Here is an 18,740-nt window from a genome sequence, read left to right on the forward strand (position 1 = left end):
TATGTCCAATTCTGACACCGTCACCATTTCTGTAACATGCTCTTGCAGAAGAAAACCATTTTTTCCTGCACTTAATTTAAAATACACAAGTTTAAACACTTGGGCAATGGCTTCCAAAGTAAAACATCTGCATCACTGTTGTGATGGACAAGGCTGCTGTGTTCCTAAATGAGGCTATATTCCATCAAATCACTGTTAGTCAAATGTGTTACAAATAGCTTGCTGAATTGTCATTCATCAGAGTTTCATGGTCAAGCTTTATTAATTTTTTTCCCCAGGAATGTAGGAACTGGAGCATATTGTTGCACATTAGAGGCAGAAATAAAAGATCAATGTTTAAATTCTTTCTCCTGTTCTTTAATTTGACCTAACACAAGACTGAAAGAATGACACATATTTTTCATTTTTACTTTCAAATGTTGATGAAACAACAAATTGAATATAATCCAAATTAAAAAGAAATTACAGTTTACAGCTCAAAATCCTATTCTTAATATTTTCCTTAATTTTTCAGCATTAAAATATGAAACCTGTCACACATCTGAAAGCAGAGCTTTAGAGAAAACAAACTGAATTTGGGCAATGATTAGTAGACTTTTTTTGTATTAGCAAATTATTTATTTACACAGAGATTATATTGGGCTTTGACTGTAAAGGAGTGATGTGTATATGCATGCATACATGCTGAAACCCAGTAAATGGCAGAAATGTTTAAATACTACACAATCAAAGCTTTTTCCACAAACATTTCAGCAGTTTTTCCAGTAAGTTATTGTAGTGTATAGTTTTCTTCTGAAACCACAGAACTGGACCAGCTATTTCTGTGCATTTCTGAAATACCTGTCTCCCAGACACAGGTTTGTAAAATGTAGAACTGGTATAATAGGGTGGCAGTTAGTTAAATTGAAGATCTGCACACAGGATTAATCTGATCATAACAGAACCAGCAGGCTGCAAAACCATATCATCATCCTGGCTTTGCACACACAGTTCTATCTGTGTTCTGCTGTCAGGCTCCTTCCAGTTACTTGCTCCAATTACAGAGCAAACACAGTCCCATACCATACTGGGAAATAGGATCTGTTCATTTTACACTAAATATCTTAATTCCTGACTCCTTTAAAGTAACAGAGCTTTGCCACAGACTTCAGTGGGTCTGAATTTCCTTTCTTTTTTTTCATATTTGGTTTAAAGCTATGTTTGCCTATCAGATGTGTACCTTTTTTTTGGGGGGGGTGGTGGTGTCCTTTCTTTGAATACATAATACTGAATAGATTTTCACTTCTCAAAGTTTAAGCACATGAATAAGTTCAATAATTGAGAGCAATGTATTTTTCATATACATTAGAGAAATTACAATTAATTTGTTCATTAAAGTTCATCTAACTGTTGCTTAATGTCCAGGTTTATTTTAATATAAAATCTTCACTCTGCCTCAAAAAATGCAAGGAAACACAGACACCTGCAAGTTAATCTGCAGATATGAAAGATGTTGTATATGCCTTTGTGAATCATTACCACACAAGCAGTATTCAGAGATTTCAGAGTGTTTGACAGCTCACAGTGCCTCACCATCACCTCATCTCCCTGCCCCTGTGCAGTGCACACAGGAAAGGCAGCACTGCCCCTGCAAGAGTGACGCTCAGCAAGTCTGTGTGCCCAGGTGTAATTATCACAGCAACAACACTGGACCCAACCATCATCACTCCTCACTTCCAACTCCTCAGCTGTTCATTCTCAGTTCTCACGTTAAAAAAGGAAATGTAATGAACTCTCAGTAATGAGCCACAGGCAGCTTATGCCCCAATTAAAGGATGGAGAAGCTCACTTGGTGGCAGAGCCTCGTCCACTCTCTGGTAGCGGCTAACGTCCTGACGCACCGAAGGCAGGGACCTCAAGGGCTGGTGGCCATTGGCTGGAGAACCTGGAACCAAAACACACACACATTTCTTTTTTCAGTCAATGTGGGGAAGCCCTAGAGTTACCTCTAAAGTGAGCAAGCAGTGTTAAAGCTTCTGCAGGACTATGATATTTTAGGATATATCTAACAGTCATCTTTTCTTGGGGTCAAAATAAATTATGCTGACAGCTCTAGGCAAGTGATTCCTCTGGGATGTCCTAGTCCTGGAAACATCACCTCTGGGATGTGCTGCATCCATCTGTGAGCAGCCAAAGTCAGGGCATGGAAACAACCTGTGCCTGAGCCATATCCCAGGACAAAGCTCCACCTGGCCCCATAAACCTTAAGAGTGGGAGGTGGAGCTGTCCACTGTCCTTCCTTGCTGCAGCCAAACTGATCTGCAAAACATGATGCAACATGACACCTAATAAAGAGCATCCCAAATGTCTAGAAAATGCTGTAAAAGTATTTGAAGTGAACGCCAAAATTATTATTTCCAGTCAACAACATGTTTATGAAGGGAGGAAATTTTTGCTTATATATAGCCCTTGGTATGTTATGAAAAAGATGCATTTGGAAACCCGCTTGATTGGATATACTTCAGTCCCTGAAGAAACTGAACAGATTCCATTATTAAAGTTGCTTGGAAACAATTCATTAGGGACACATTTCTACTTTCAGTGATTTTAGTGAGACAGAAAATTCTCAACTGTTAAAATAATTTAAAAATCAATAAGAGTTTTACAGTGTTAACTTAGGTAACACATTTCTCTCCTCCCAAGGTTCCAGTGCACTAGGATCCATCTGTACAGAGAAGGAACTGGGAAAAGGAAAATAAAGAGCCTGAAGTGTACAAAATATTATTACTTTTCCTTTTCCCTTTCTTTTGATTACCGAATTAAAATACATCCAATTTTAAAGTAAACACATTTTGGATATTTCAGGTTTGGATTTTTCATTAAATCAAAAACCTCCAAAAGTGTCTTGAAGAAAGAAATAAATTCAAAAGAACAAAAAAAAAATCTTGAAAGCTAATGAAATTGAGAATTTAAGGATCTTGTTTTCAGGTGCAGTAAGGTCACTCCAGAAAGTGCCTCCTGCAGTTGTTACCTCCAGTAGCTCCTTCAAGCTGTGCCGTGGCACCCTCACAAGCTGCCTGCTCTCCCTCAATTTCTTCATCCTGAGACTGGCTCTGGGCAGCTGCTGCCTGCAGGCTTCTTCTTCTTTGCCAGATTTCTTCTGCTTCCTCTTGGTCCGGCAGTTCACCTGCCTCAGCCTCCTGCGCCTCCTCCTGAGGTAACTGCACCGCAGGCAGAGAACCAGCAGCGCCCGCAGGCTCCTGTGCTTCGGCACCCGGCTCCGCCGCAGCTGCCTCGGGGGCACAGGCTCCCTCCTCCTCCTCCTCCTCCTCCTCCTCCTGGGGGGAGAAGGCCGGGGTCTCGGGAAACCTGGCGCTCTCGCAGGAGGAGCAGCGCATCTCCACGGAGGAGCGCCGCACGGTCGCGCTCTCGTTGCAGGAGCTGTCGGCGCCCTCGGCGTCGCTCTCCCCCTCGGGCCGGGTGCTGGCCTCGCTGACGCTCTCGGTGCGAGCGGGGTCGCTCTGCTCCGTTTCCGACGACAGCTGAGAAGGCTCCGAGCCTTGGTCAATGGACTCCGTCTCGCTGACGCCCCTTCTGCTCCCACCTGCGGCCTCAGCAGCTCCCGGGTCCGCGCTGCCAGGAGGCTGCTCTGCCTCTGCAGGGGCAGGGGACTCGCTGCCAGCCGGCTCCGCTGCGGCCTCCGCCTGAGAGCCCTGCAGGGTCTCGCCTCCTTCCTCCGGAGGTGGAAGCTCTGGGAGAGAATCTTGCTGGTCATCAACTGATGGCAAAGGAGCATCAGAGGCTGAAACCCTTTCACTCTCTGCAGGCCCCGGCATTACCTGATCTGATGAGGAACTTACTTCATTTCTTTCAACGTTTCTGGTAGCACCATTAAGCATTACTAAGCCACCATCATCTTCCAAAGAAGATGGAAAACCCAGGTCTTGATGCAGCTCGTGCTCCTCTTCATCTGAGTCAATGTGAAGCATAGCATTAAGTCTTGTGTCAGTAGGGAAGCTACTCCTCAGTTTTGGGGAGGCTCCTCGTGGACGGTCACCACAGGCAGATGTCCCTGGCCTGGGATGGTTATTGTGTTCTATTGCATCGAGATAGTCATTTAGTGAGTCCTGGCGGCCTCTGGGAGGGGATGATCTTGAACCACCAGAGGTCAGCTCATCCTGGTCTGTCTCCAGAGTCCTACTAGTCCTTAAAGAATGTCTCAGGATTGTGTCTCCAGAAGATTCCTCAAAGACTGGGCCGTTGGAACACACCGTGGATGTATCGTGATGTCCTGCTGGCATGTCCTCATCATCAGAGGGGCTCCCCAAGTCTCCATTTACAGAGTTGGTTCCTAGCAAAGTCCCAACTGTTTCTGGTGAAGCATCTGCAGAGACAGAAAGACTGTAGGTGAAACACAGAGAAGCAAGAACACAGAGTTCATTCTACTTAAATTATATAAAAATACACATCCTTGAAGATGCTTGTTAACTTCAATCAGAAAACTAAGGGAAGAAACTTCAATCAAAGTAACAGAGGCATCTACAGTGTTGGAATAGCAGTTACAGAATTTTCTCTGTATAAGTCTGTATACTCTTTTGTAGGATATAGAAAAGAGGTGTATAGTATGACTTTAAAGATTCCCATCTTCCTTTCAAAAGACAGAGCACTGCCAAGCATACAATGAGAATCACAAGCAGATTCATTTAGAATCTATCCCAGAAAATCAAAAACAATATGCTAAGTGTTGGTGGTTCTTGAACTGCCATGTCCAAGGCAGTACGTGCCATATCTAAATTTTTAATCCCAAAAGAAAAAATCTGTAGTGGGGGGACCATAGACAAATGAGAAAGTATATTATATCATCAACAACAGAAAAGCACATACACAGAAATACAGAGAAACTCCTTCCATACAACTATCTGGAGATCAAGATCATTGACAAATTCTCACCTTCATGAACAGAAGATGTGATTTCCACTTTGAACTGGAGATACCCACTAACATGATCGGCAGGGAGCCTTCTGCCAAGATTATAGCTGACAACCTGGTCTCTGCAAAATCAAAAATATTTGGTTTTTAAAATTTTTGCTGGCTTCATGTTTTCAGTATTTAATTCCTATTATGCTATTAAAATCGGCCACATACTCCAGTTTGCATGGAAAAGAACAAACACTAACAGTGGTGTAAAATACCTTTTGTTAACAGATAAAGCACCCTAAAAAACTATGTTTGATCAATTCCAAATACAGATTGTGCCCCACCAATTCTTATAGATCCCTAAATATCTTAAGATCTAAAGCACTCAAATTGCAAAGGTCCCTCTCTAGGCTAACCTCCTCCTATCCCAAATGCAGTGTATAATTAACAAAACCTTTCTGCCCCCTTGTGGTTTTTACTATGTACAAAAATCACAAATAGTTACTTCATAATTTTTCACATTAAACAAAGCACTTCTATGTTCTGATTTAGTAAAACAATTAATGCTTGAATTTATCCTTAAATACGTTCTTAAGAGTTACTGAATTCAGCGGGGCTCAGACTAGGTTAGACATTTGTATCAGCTTGACACTTTGGATCAGATCCCAGGCTGTACATTTTCATTTAGGCACAACCAGAATTCACAGCCCTAGCTCCCCTCAGCACAGCTGGGACAGCTGAAGGAAGAAGAGGGAGCTACTAAAGTAGTATAAACACCTCTCTTTTACTGAGAGCACTCCTACTGCAAAATAAAACAAGTTATTACTGAAATAAGCTGCAGCAATTTGCATAAACTTTTAGGGGAAAAAAAATAGCCCTGAGTGGACAAGCAGCCTCCCCTCTCCATAATGCTCGATAGTCCAAGTACAAGTCACCATCAAATGTCTGAGGTTTCCAGTTTTTACATAAGTTTTATATTACTCCATGCCATTCGAGAATAGAGGAAGCCATGTCATGAATAATGCCTTTTCTGTATTCAGCTGAATCAATTCTAGATGATTCTCACGCTCATTTATCATGTTGTCCAGGAAATTAAAGCCACAGGCCATTTCATTACACAAATTTGTGAGCTCTGACTACAGCTAAAACTGGGGTAGCATTTATTAAAAGGGGATGATTCTGGATTTCATCTTTTCATTCCTTAAGTATCATCCCTGACATTACCAAAATGATGGTGTTATACCTGCTTGACCAAAAAAAAAAAAAAATGCAAGAGAATTAGCAGTTATAATTGTGTATTTGGTACATTTCTACTTGACATCTACATTAACCATTACTTTACTTTGCAAAACCTTTGGTGAAATATTGTCTATCTTTACAAAAATCTGAAAATGGACAAGTATATTACAGAAGAAGAGGCAAAGATTTAATGTCAGTTCTAACAGCAGTATGGCAAACTATCCAAATACCCATATTCTTAATACAGATTTCTTACACTGCCCCTCCTTTCCTAAGAAGATTTTATATATCAAATATACAGAACTGAAATTCAGAGAAGAAAACAGGAAATGTCTTCCAGATCAATGGTTTGAAGAAACAGAGGTGAGAACTGATGAACACAGAAAATTGGTAATTTCCACAAATCACAGCACCAGGAATCCAGAGCACAAAAACATTTTAGTGTTTAGCAAGGAAATACACACCCTGCACTAGGTTTTAAAATCAGCCTAGATCATGGAGTTATTTTTGAGTTTATAGGAGTGTGCAAATTTATTAGAAAAAGCTGCTTGTTCAACCAATATGTTGAAACTCAATGTGAAGCACTTCCTAGAAAAGTTATATTGTGTATATATCACTGTTCTTGGATACCACTACAAAACAAATGGACAGGCTTTTAAAAGTTCTATGTCAGAAGGTATCATCAAAATTTTAAGCTACTCTTACAATTTTATTCTTCCTTTACTTACCAGTGTAGACACCACTTTGAAAATGTAAAGATGAAAACTGTTTTCAAATTGAATTTGATTTTCTCCCCTTATGCAACCTGTTACTTTGAGGGGAATATCTCTGGAAAAGGATGCCAGTTTGTATAAGTGTGATGACACTGCCATGCCCTTAAGCTTTAAGCTTTAAAGCAGAAAATATGCATTTAATTTCATCATGATTCCTCATGGGCCTAATACTGTGGCTTTTTAAAGTCAATTGAGACACTAACTTTAGCAAACTTTGAGGCAGGGCCTTTAAAAAAGGCATGCACAAGAGGTGAATTTTGAGTCCCATCACTGAGCTATTCATAACAACAGGCAATTTTAATTGTGTAGTGCTAGAAGAACTCTGAAAATAAGGACTCCCAGCCCTGCAGTTCTGGCCAATTCACTGAAGGGATATTACATCTCTGATTAGTGAACTGACAATTAAAAAGACACCAGCTGTACAAGAAGTCAGTCAATTATACCTGCTTGTTCTAAAAGATTTGCACACAACCATGTAGTACTATGAAAATGCCTTGCTTCTTGACTAGCTAGCCAGAGGGTAAGGTTTCTTGTGACTAGCATTTTTTATATAAAGAAATAAGGCTGAAAGAAAAAGACACACACCAACAGAAACGTGGGTACATGTATTCAGGACAGGGCTAGAAACGTTGCCATTTTCCAGTCAGGCAATAAAGCTATTAAAAATTACAATATATTTCTTAGTATAGATGTAGTAAAAATTTGCTCTGAGTAAGCCAAAAAGGCTGCTTTTTGCTCTCAGTATCCTAGATGCTGAGTCCTCCTGCTGAATACAAGCTAGCATTAAGAATGTATTCATTTACCCAATTGCATGTCTCTCCAAAAGTCTCTGAACGGGTATGGTTAACTTCCCAAGGAAGCGCTTGATGATTGGACGACTCTTGGCAAATTTGTCTTTAACCTCAATTTCCAGGACATCTGTTAGAAGTGCAACAAAAGAATATTTCTGGAAGGAAAGAACATATTTGACACCATATCAATACACCTTTATTCAGAAAGAATGTACTTAATTACTACTAATGTGCAGCAAACTCCAAAAGTAATGACTGATGACAGCAGTTTCCACATGGCAAAATAATGTCAACATCATTTATTACAGAATTTTTGCATATGTAACTAGCTTTTTACTGTTCCTCATCCCCTTTCACAGTTTCTTGAAAAGAATTGCTCAGTAAGAAACTGAACTGGATAAAAGCACTTTCAGGGTGTATGTCAGAAAGTAGAACGCCCTGTATCCTACTGCTTGCTTCTATTTCCATAGGGGGAAGCAAGAAGAGAAGGAATCCTGGCTGTACTCTGTCAGGTCCATGCAGGAGGAAGGAAAGAAGTGTCTCAATCCAGGCTGTGCTCAGAAGAATCTCCCTCCCAAAACCATGCTTGGCATTCATGTTTTGTATGCATGACAGGAAGTCAGGAGGGCAATGTGTGTACAGTACATTCAGGAGCAGCATTAGTACAGAAGGAGAATTTTCTATGGAGTTTTGCCCCAACACTGACAAATCTTCCCAGAAAACTCCAAGAGAACCTCTTCCTGCACTTGAGGCCTTTAAACAATATGATGCTACTTTACAGAAGATTTCTTAATGTCTGGTAAAATCATTTTTCCACCTTTCCCTGCAGGGAACATTAACACAGTTACTCTTTTCAGCTTTCATTTTCATGCATTTTGTGAGCACTTCATCTCTTACATCTGTACTGCTCTGTCAAGTCTGCCCAACAATGGCCAAAAGATTCAAATGTGGTACAGGCAAATGTTAAGCAAGCATGTTGGCAGACACACACACATACATACAGTGTGATGATAAATTCCCTTAGGAAAACAGGCTTAGAAACCCAAAATATGTATTTGTCATCTAGATTTTAAAATACTCCAAATAAGCAAGCAAAGCATGGCATAACCTACTCAGAAAAAACAAGGTCATCTGGTTACTCTTTTACTATCTGCCACCTTCATGACCTCTGAGCAAACCACCTGTGCAAAATGCCTAATTCACATGTGGTTAGGTAGCCAAAGATATATTGAACAATGAGCAATAGGAGAAACAGCTCTTCAGTTCAGCTGTAGGCATCAGATAAACATCTTCAAAAAAACCAATTAAACTGGGTCAGGAATAAAATACCTTCCTCATGCTGAGCAACTGTCACAACTGGGTTCCTCTGATAAACAGAACTTGAAATGTGTCACTCTCACTTTGCTATAATATTGCAAATTACTTTGCAGAAAGTATTAGGTGTAAAACAGGATCAATCCTGCACCACTAGGACAGAATATGTAATGGGATCATAACTGCTGTTGTCAGAGTATTGCTAAAAGGAAGATCCAGCAGCTAAAGCAAGTAATACAATGTGTGCACCAGCGAACATTATCTCTTTTCTAATAAGCTTCAAAGCCAAGGAGAACTGGAGGAGGAATAAAAAGAGGGGGGGATAAAAAGGTAGAGACCTGAACTTTGTTTTTTCAAAAGATTTTAGGACTATTCACATCTACCGTCTTTCCCACAACCAAGCACCCTAGGGCAGTGCTAATGCTGGCCCTGCTCAGTTCTGCTTTACTGCTTGTTTGCTTTATGATTTGTGGAAACATTTCCCAAAGCCTACTCAATTTTCATCTTCCCAAAAAATACATTAACGTTCACCACAGTACAGGCTTGGCAGTCCTGAAAGGGCTATGGACGTGTGTCAGCAGTTTCACTTTGCCACATAAACATTTATCTTCAAAAGCACAGACATGGCTCTCCTGCACTCAATGACAGTTGTGGGACTGATCTCCTTCCATGGGATCTGCACAGTTTACCCAATACAAGCACGTTTGGCAAACTTGCAGACTACCAGTTTCCCCCCTTGCTGAGTGGTGCTCTAACACCTTCCTGGGTTTTTCTTCCTACAAGGTGTAGCTTGCAGGAGCTACATCAAAGAGCATCCCTCAGCCTGACAAAATGGAATATTCATCACTTGCTACGCAGCACGAAAACACCATTTCCAAATGAACAGTTGTGCAATCACTGAGCATGAATGCTCATGTAGTGTAACATCTCTTAAAGAGTCTTCTCACAACATATAATCCAACTTTAACTAATTTATTTTTGCAGTTTGAAGAAATCTACGGGGTGGCTAAGTGAGTTCAGCTTTTTTTTAGCAGAGAAGGGAATGAACTGCCAGCAGCTTAAATACCCAGCTTTAATATGCAGACCACAACTGCTTCTATCCACCAACAGGGTTCCTAAAAATACTAAAATTTCTGTGTCATGTTAAATAACTAGCTACAAAATAAGCTCACGGCTTTCAGAGAGTAAGGCCTAATGCACGAGGAGAAAATGCAAGGCTGGTACGCTGCATCAGCTGGCAGCCAGCTCCCAGAAGGGATACATTACCTCTCTGTGCCAAACAGGATTAGTTGTGTTACTGATGATAGTCGACCTTCTTTCCTGGCCATGGTGAGCAAACGTAGGAAATGTACTTTTCTTGCCTGGCTGAATGGACATCTTTAGATAAGGATCAGGGTTGAAGAACATGCCTTTTTTAAGTCCAGCTGCTCTAATATCTAAAAAGCAAAACAAGAAGGAAGGAAAAAGGAACTGAGTAAATTAAAGCTAGTTCACAAAGTAGTGTATTCCTAAAATATTACCCAGGAAATCAATTCACCATAGATTACTAAATAAAGCAACTTAAAAGTACTCACACATTAACTGGATCCAGTGTACAGCAGGAAATCAAGTGTTTTCCCAAAAGAATATAAGGAAGAAAGGTATCAACATCCTCATTTACATTTAAGCCTCCACTTATTTGTAAAATAAAAAGCATAAACTTGTAGCTCACCTACAAATATTTTTCTCAGTAAGGTATCTAAGGTATTTCCACTCAAAGAAAAAAAAGAAACCCCAACAGAAACAGCCCAAAATTAATCACATAGCCCTTGTTTTGTTTCTGGGTGAGGAGAGAAGATAAAAAACTTTATGGGAGGTAATGCAGTGAAAAGACACTTTCCAAAAGTTCAGTCTTTGATAAATGTAACTTTCCAAGTCTGCTGTGGACTATGATGCAATTTTCTCCCAACAGAGCAGATAATCCACCTCACATAAAAGGAGGCAAAGTCTTCTGAAAAGGCTTCTTTTTTCCTAGGGAAGCCTCAGTACTGCTGCCCTCACAACTTACAACAATAAATAATAATTTCCTCAGGAGCATATTGTCATGACTAAGGACTTCAATGACAGTGCAAGCTTCAGCAACAAGAAAAATAAAGAGGTACTTTTTAATATAATATTCTATTTTAAACTTAACTGTAAAATATTTCTCTGTTTCTCTGTAGGTTTGCTGAAGCACAAGATTTTTCTTTTTCCATTAAGTACAGCAGTATGCTGCATGCAGCAATGCCACTGGCACATACAGTTTAGACATCCAGCAGAATTCACTGCTCTAAAATTAAATGCCATGCCTGTGCATTTGGTAAAAAAAAAAAAGAATCCTACCCAAAATTCAGAATTAAGCCATACAGCAGAAACATGATGAAATAGAGTCATGTGTAAATGAACAACTCAAAAACATTACAGGACACATGTCACAAGTCTATCAGTCAAAATTATTTCATGGGACTCCTCAGGCAGAATCACAACTGTCTATTAAACAAAACAGGTTTTTCAGAACTCACAAAGCAATTACTTGTATAGTCCACTCTGTGAGTCTGTAGAACCTATCAGCTCTATCTCAGGTCACTGCTGAAAGGCCACTTCAAAAAGCAGTGCATTTTTTCTGCTCTACCTTTACAATCTCTGCACGTTTTATTATCAGCTCTTCAATATTCAGAAGTGAATTTCATCTGCCTTTGCTCAAGCTGAATATGCTTCTGTCTCACACAGGATTTCCCTGGAATAAAGTGCTAATCAAAACAAGTGAAGCTGGTAGACTGCACCCCTACAGCTATTTCACTGTAGTGACAGCTTAGCTCTGTTACAAGTGAATTTTTTTCCCTTTCTAAATCACCATTCAGCTATTGCTTTTTTCAAAGTGATGGAGCCAGACTGCATTTTAGTTACAAGTTATGCTTTCCACTCTTCAATCAGAGAGGAGCTGTCCCTTGTGCAAACTGGAAATTTCCCTAAATTTTTCACGCTGGGATATATCAAATCCATTTCTTTCACTCCTGGAGATCCATGATTATGGCTGGTTTTCAACAAACAGAAGTCCTAAAGAAATGACATCTTTCAAGCCACTAGAGTGTGCTCCTACAGAGGCTAATGAAGAAAAACATTCCATCTTTGATGTTATTTAGAACAGAAACTTACATTTTTTTAAACAATAATTTGTAAAAGACAGAAGCATTGGTTTTTACCTGATAGGGTAAAGCTGACCAACTTCCTAGAGTGCTGAGCTCCAGAAGCACCTTCATCTGTGCCTTCTACTCCCATCTGAAGAGGAGGGAAAAAAAGAAATATACCACAGAAGTTTTCATCTGCTTTGTACATGCCTGAGGATGATAACACAATTTTAAGGTACTATGCTAGGGAAGGAGCTGCCTTATCACCACAGACAGCCTCAACCACAGCGTTAGTTTACAGCAAAATATCTGTTATTTGTCACACAGTGCTAATATATCAGTAGCCCAAATCTTCCAAACAGAACATGTACAGCCTAACACACATGCAGACAATATTAATCAGAGAAAACCTTTATCTTTTACAGCTTTCCCTTTTGTAAAATAACAAACAACAGCATGGATTTGTAATACACATCAAAGCACTGAGCTGTCCAGTGACAGCACATGTAACTTTTGTCACTTTCCACAAATAGATAATTTAGTGTGCAACAAAACAAAACAAAAAAAAAGGCAGAGATCAAAGAGAGACTAAAAAAGCTTTCAGCTCTATTAACAAAAGCTCCTTTTAAACAGAAAAGCGCATCAGACATCTAAATATAAATGTGGTCTAAAAGCTTATGCTGCACAGATTCTTGAGGTTTGGTTTCTACTGAAATCCTTCATTAGGTAAAGCACCACTTCAGAATAAAAGTTTCTCCTGTATTAATGTCTGTCTCTTTCAACTAGCAGAAGGATTTGTCTTTCAAGACAGAGGAGATGTGCATCCAGCTGAATAATCTATCACAGAGACATCAATGGAGAGAGATCTCTGAAGACAAATGGCTCCTTGGGCAGGCACTGCACCCACTCCCAGTCAGGAGAGGTGACACAGAAAAAGTCTGAGCCAAACACAGTGCTGAGGATTAATGCCAGTGATAGAACAGGGTCTGATCTATTGAAAGATGCAAATCAGCTGAATAAAAATGGGCACACCTGTGAGTGTAGATGAAGAATGGGAGGCAGCCCTGAGCAGCTGAGCAGTGGTTTGAAGTCACCAGATGGATAAATGACTCTGGAGCTGCAGCAGCCACAGGGAAGCTGCTTTGCATTCAACAAACACATAGTCATTCCTTTTTATACTGCTTTAAGCTACTTAATAATATCATTTCAAATACTTCCCACTATGATCAGCAAGTACATTGGGATTTCATTGGAATTAGCAAACATGTGGATTTCTCCAGCCATGATGTTGGGGCCTGGCATCCCCGTGGGCCTCAGCAGTCTTGTCAGGGGACACACTGTGCCAGCAGGCACTGCCACTCGCCAGCCAGTCCATTCCCTTCCCTCACTGCTGCCTTCATGGGCACTGCCCACCTCTCAGGGCAAGACAAGTCTCACCAGAGTGCTCAGAACTATCCCTTTTCCACCCAGCATGACATTATTATGCCAGTGATTTTATACGGATGCCTAAGTAGTGACAGGTGGTAGCAAAATTCTGAAGGCATCAAAAGCAATGGGTTAATTCCATTAATTATCAGAGGATGGATCAGTGTCCCCTTGTCTACAGACAGATACCATGGAAGCAGAGAGAGTGATCCCACTGTGATAGCAATGCTGTCCAGGCAATGCCACAGGAATGCTGTGTATTCCAGTTTCCTCTTTTAGGCTCCTTTCAGCACACACTGTTTTCCCTATTAAAAATGTTAGTCATCAACAAAAAGGCCTTCCCCATTCTATACCTGTTTTTCTGCTACAAGTTGGACTCCATTCAAATAATATTTTTATTGCTAACTTCACGTTATAGAAAACAGAATTTGCCGACAATTCAGCTACAGTAACATGAACGCTGACAGTGTTCCCTAGCACTTCCATGACTTTTCTATACAACCTCTTCCTCGTTCCATTATGATCTAAAAAGAAGTTTCAATTCTTCTGCCCCAAGTGAAAAAATTCATCCCATCACACACCCAGAGTTTTGCAGCACAAAGCTCATGTAATCTGGTGTAACACAGTGTTTCTAAATGCTCCATCAGATCTTCTATCTCCTCTGAGCCAAAGTAACACAATAGAATGTTAGCTGCTTATCCAAAAATATGATGGACTGAAATACCTGGTGTGATACACCATCAGTATGAAAAAATCCAGTGAGCAAGGAATTTATTGCACCATAAAAAAGGGGAGTGAGCACACCATGACTCTTACCACTTCCTCACACAGCATTTCTCTAAGAAAAGACAGAACCAGTACCAAAAGAACCCAGTGGTCTCTATTGCACAGTGCTTAAGATCAACACCAAAACCATGGAAATGCAGTGAAGTTTTAATGTTTAACAACAGGTTTACTTACACATAACTAACCCAGTATGACATTTTTAGGAAGTATAATCTGAACTGTCATACAACATTCTCATCAGGAAAAGTAACAGCTCTCTATTTCTGGAAGTCTGCACTGTTAATGCAAACAAAAATGTTTATATAAAATTACCCCTTCTAGCAGGTGTGTGAATTCTGTACAATACCCAGGACCCTGCATTACCTTTCAAAGGAAAGAAATTTAAACAGCAAAAACTGGTATAAGCCTTCAATAATTACCATAACTCTCAAAGACAGCCCTCCAGGTAACTACCAAGTCATTAAATGCACAGTTAGATGATAGATGTTCAGATGTCCTTTTGTTCAATGAATCCCAAAACTACTGGTGGATAACATGATAAGGTCAAGAAAATACAAAAGTTCAGGTGGTTTCTCCACTCAGTATAATCACTCTGCTTCTCAGTAATGATCTAGTGCAGCACTCAGCCCATTATAAGGGTTATTCTGAGATGCATTTTTTCCTCTTGCTCAAAATCAGACTACTTGTCTTTAGTTTATAAATTGATTAAAGACAGTAGCTGGCAGGCTCATTAACTATGACACATTTTCTCCTGTAAAGTATCGAGTGTGTATGCATCTGTGAAACTGTTACTCATGGTGAGATCTGACAATTAAATGATGCTACCACCTAGGTTTGTAATGCTAAGAGAAAACCCACACACATTTGGTATATTGAGATACAAAGTCTAGTACAGCACATTTAGGGTCAGATAACCATAGCATGTTGTGTATCTAATACACAACACTGCAAAAGCACAAGTTCAGAATAAATGCTATGCAGTCTGAGTAATTTCTGCTTTACTGTATCCTCAACACTGCAGTTGTCAGGACACCACCCTGACACTTGTGATCTTAAATATTTGGCAGCTAACAACAACAAATCAAATGCACTGTGAAACTTGCTGAAGCTTAGCTGCAGAACTAACCTGATAGATAAATCACTTGCAGCAAAAGCACCATGGTACAAGTTTGGAAGCCTTTTCTGCTACTGCTTAACAACTATTCCACTGCTACATAAACAACCAAAGAAACTCTTCTAAAACTTAAACAAGTCTCATAACACAAATGCAGTAAGACAATACTTCTTGGTAATCAGGGAATTACTAAATTTCAATGGTATATGAACACTGAAAGAATTCAGTAAGTTTTGCAAGAGCAGAGTTTTTCCAGTTTAATTCATACTAAGAATTGCCATTTCTGCAACAGTTTCATACTGAATATTAGGAAATATTTAAGAAATAGGAAGAAGTGGAGACTCTGGACATGGTTTCAGTTATATAATCATGTGAAAAATTCCTATTATGGTGTTAAATTACAGAAAACTATAAGTAGCAAAAAACTGAATGCAAGCAAAGTCAAATTCTTAGCATAAAAAACTTCAGTTAATCCCTGACTTTTTACTGTTATTTTATTATGAGCAATACAAAACCATGAAAATCACTTTCCAGTTTTCATAGTTTTGTAAGACAGCACTTCTTTTTTTTGTTGTTTATAATTGCTGTCAATAGTAAAAGTAGGAGATATTGATGGGTTGGTCTGGCAGTTAATACTGTCATTACTACTATCATTTTATAAAACCTGTCAATAAATCATCAAATACAAATACAATGAACAAAAAGGCTAAACTCACCATCACAGCAGGGTTTTTCACAGTGATACATGGAGTAGTAGCTCTGAGGGCTCCACTAACACCATGGTAGTATTTAAAACAGATCTTTATTTCAGCTGAAAAGAAAACAAAAACCACATTAAACACTTCATGACTGACCCTAGGCAAAAGAGACACAACAAAAGGGTCCAGCTTTCAGTGACCTATCTTCAGAAACACTCTAACAGGAAATTAAAAATAGAGCTGCTGGTTATATCCTTGTTGTGTGTTGGGTCATTCTGTTACTTAACAGACAAAAATTATAACTTACCTAATTCTGCAACTTGTATTTCTGCTACTGTATCATCAGCCCTGAAAAAGGCACATAAGACATCTGCCACTAGGATGATTTTGTAGCACTTCGGAAGAACGTGACACATATGTGAAGGAAGCTGGAATCACTTTATATATCAGAACACAGGAAAGGTAAATGTTGAACCATGTTTCTGGTCCCACTGATTAAAGTTTTGTTTGCTAAAGTGCATTTGCTGCAAACAAAAGAGTATTATGTTTAACTGAAGCCTGACCTCCCTTGTAGTTCCTCTGCATTCTTCCAACCAAGCAGAACAGCTATAATTATGGCTGCCCTTGATCCTCTGGGATTTTCCCTATCTGGAACAATGTCTGTTTTCCTTCTCCATCGGGAAAACTCTTCTGTGTAAGGCTGGTGAGGGTTTTACCTCTGGGTACAGAGATGGCCACAGGCAGACAGCAATGGCCAAAGGCAGGCAGGAATTACAGCAGCCAGTTCAGACACAGGATGTGTAGGAAAGTCTTGGCAGTTCAATTCCTCTGCTTGGTTTAACAATATGTCAGTAGTCCTGAAGTACAAAACCCAAGTTTGGTGTATGATTTTGAGACATATATGGCCTGATTCCTTGAGGGTTGAGGTACCCACTTATCCCTACTCAGAAACCCACTCTGCAAGCCTGCTCAGCCAAAAAGGATTATTTATTTTTAACTTTGCTGCAGTTACATATCAACATTTATTTACTATCTTCCTCCCAGAACAAAGAGGAGACACCTCAGAACAACTCTTCAAAGGAAAGTGTCTGGCTGACAGTGCCTCCAGGGAATCAGGAGGTGGAGAAGCTGCTGAGCCCACTTCCTCCTCCTCACAGATGAGTTCACAAACACAGACAAAACATGCTCTATTTACCACAAGCTTTACAGCAAAATTCAAAATGCAGACAGGATTTCTAATCACCTACAAAGGTTTATGAGACTTAAAACTCATCAGGCAGGACGATGGGTTAGTTTCCTCCTGAACTGAGCAATTCTGCTTACTTACCAACAATGCTTATACCCAGGACTCACAAGAATTTCTAGCTCACATAAAATCAGAGGTTCAGCACTTGCAAAATTTGGGAGGATTTATACCAAGTACTGGACTCTCCACATTATAAAATGCACATATTAAGTAACAAGAACTCAAGTATGAGCATTTCCTATTCACACTGAGAACATAAAGACAGTGTACTACTCCAACCAAAACTTCCAATTTCCAGCTATATTGCCTGCTTTTATTGCATCGTTTACTTTTATTGCAACCTGAGCTTAATTTTTCTGAGAGTTACTGGAGCTACTGTTTATCCAGTCTGTTGTGACTATCTTCTGTCAATTCATCACTTTCAAACAAAATCTAGCAATAGAAAGGTTACCCAGCTGCTGGTTCTATCCACAGACAATCCATAATGTGATGGGGGACAAACACTGTGACTACACTGACAGGTACATTTATCTAAAGGCTGAAATGCAATACTACAAGTTTTGCATCCTCATATTTCTTTCTCTCAATGACTTCTATGAGCATACAGTACTTTTCAATACCTGTATACGGCTGGTGATAGAAAAATGCTTGATTCAAGAAATGGATCTGACATTCCCTTTCAGATACACTAAATTAAAAAAAAATACAATCTAACAAACAAAATACCAAACTTCAGGACTTATTGCTAGAAATAATTAGTAAAAGCAGAGCATTTAAAAACATGACAATGAGACTTCTTCTCCCACTTGCCAGCAGAAGCAACACTGATTCAGTTTGGGCGTTATACAGCACTGCATTCACACATGCATTTAGAGAAATGGCAGATCAGCTGTTAGCACTGTGTCAGTGGGATTAATACAAGAGAAGCTGTGCTTGAAATTCAGCACAAAATTGAAAAATGGGCTACCCACGATAGGCATGCAGATGTTAGCAAAATGAGCATGGATTGGCAAGACTGGATCTTATACACAGCAACAATACAAACACTTCATAGGGTAAGAGACACCAAAGTGGTTTTTTTCTTGGCTAATAACGCTAGAAACTGCAGTTAATGTAAACAGAAGAAGAGATCTCAGAGGAATCCTGTAAGTTCAAAGCAGCTAAGGATGTAGCTTTTTGGCATGTCTTGTGTGGTGCTATCAGAAAAAAAATCTTGATTAGAAGAGGTTTTTCTTGATGACTGATGGATTCCTGACTTCTAAATCTATTGAAAACAAGTATCTGTGGCTGATCTGATAGTTACAGGTGGTGT

The 18,740-nt window shown here is 39.7% G+C and overlaps 1 protein-coding gene across 2 annotated transcripts in view; it reads right to left on the reverse strand.

Moving 5' to 3' along the window:
• Nucleotides 1–18,740, reverse strand: part of HECW2 (HECT, C2 and WW domain containing E3 ubiquitin protein ligase 2) — a 105,921-nt gene that overhangs the window by 48,425 nt on the left and 38,756 nt on the right. For both annotated transcript variants that reach the window (XM_059475588.1, XM_059475589.1), the window contains 7 exons: nt 16,201–16,295; nt 12,235–12,310; nt 10,280–10,449; nt 7,712–7,854; nt 4,930–5,030; nt 3,011–4,363; nt 1,829–1,924 (listed from right to left, as the gene is read on the reverse strand). In XM_059475588.1, the coding sequence (XP_059331571.1) occupies nt 1,829–1,924; nt 3,011–4,363; nt 4,930–5,030; nt 7,712–7,854; nt 10,280–10,449; nt 12,235–12,310; nt 16,201–16,295 (2,034 nt within the window). The remainder of the gene's footprint in view (nt 1–1,828; nt 1,925–3,010; nt 4,364–4,929; nt 5,031–7,711; nt 7,855–10,279; nt 10,450–12,234; nt 12,311–16,200; nt 16,296–18,740) is intronic.

The sequence above is a fragment of the Ammospiza nelsoni genome, chromosome 7 (genome assembly GCF_027579445.1).
Source record: "Ammospiza nelsoni isolate bAmmNel1 chromosome 7, bAmmNel1.pri, whole genome shotgun sequence".
Lineage (NCBI taxonomy): Eukaryota > Metazoa > Chordata > Aves > Passeriformes > Passerellidae > Ammospiza > Ammospiza nelsoni.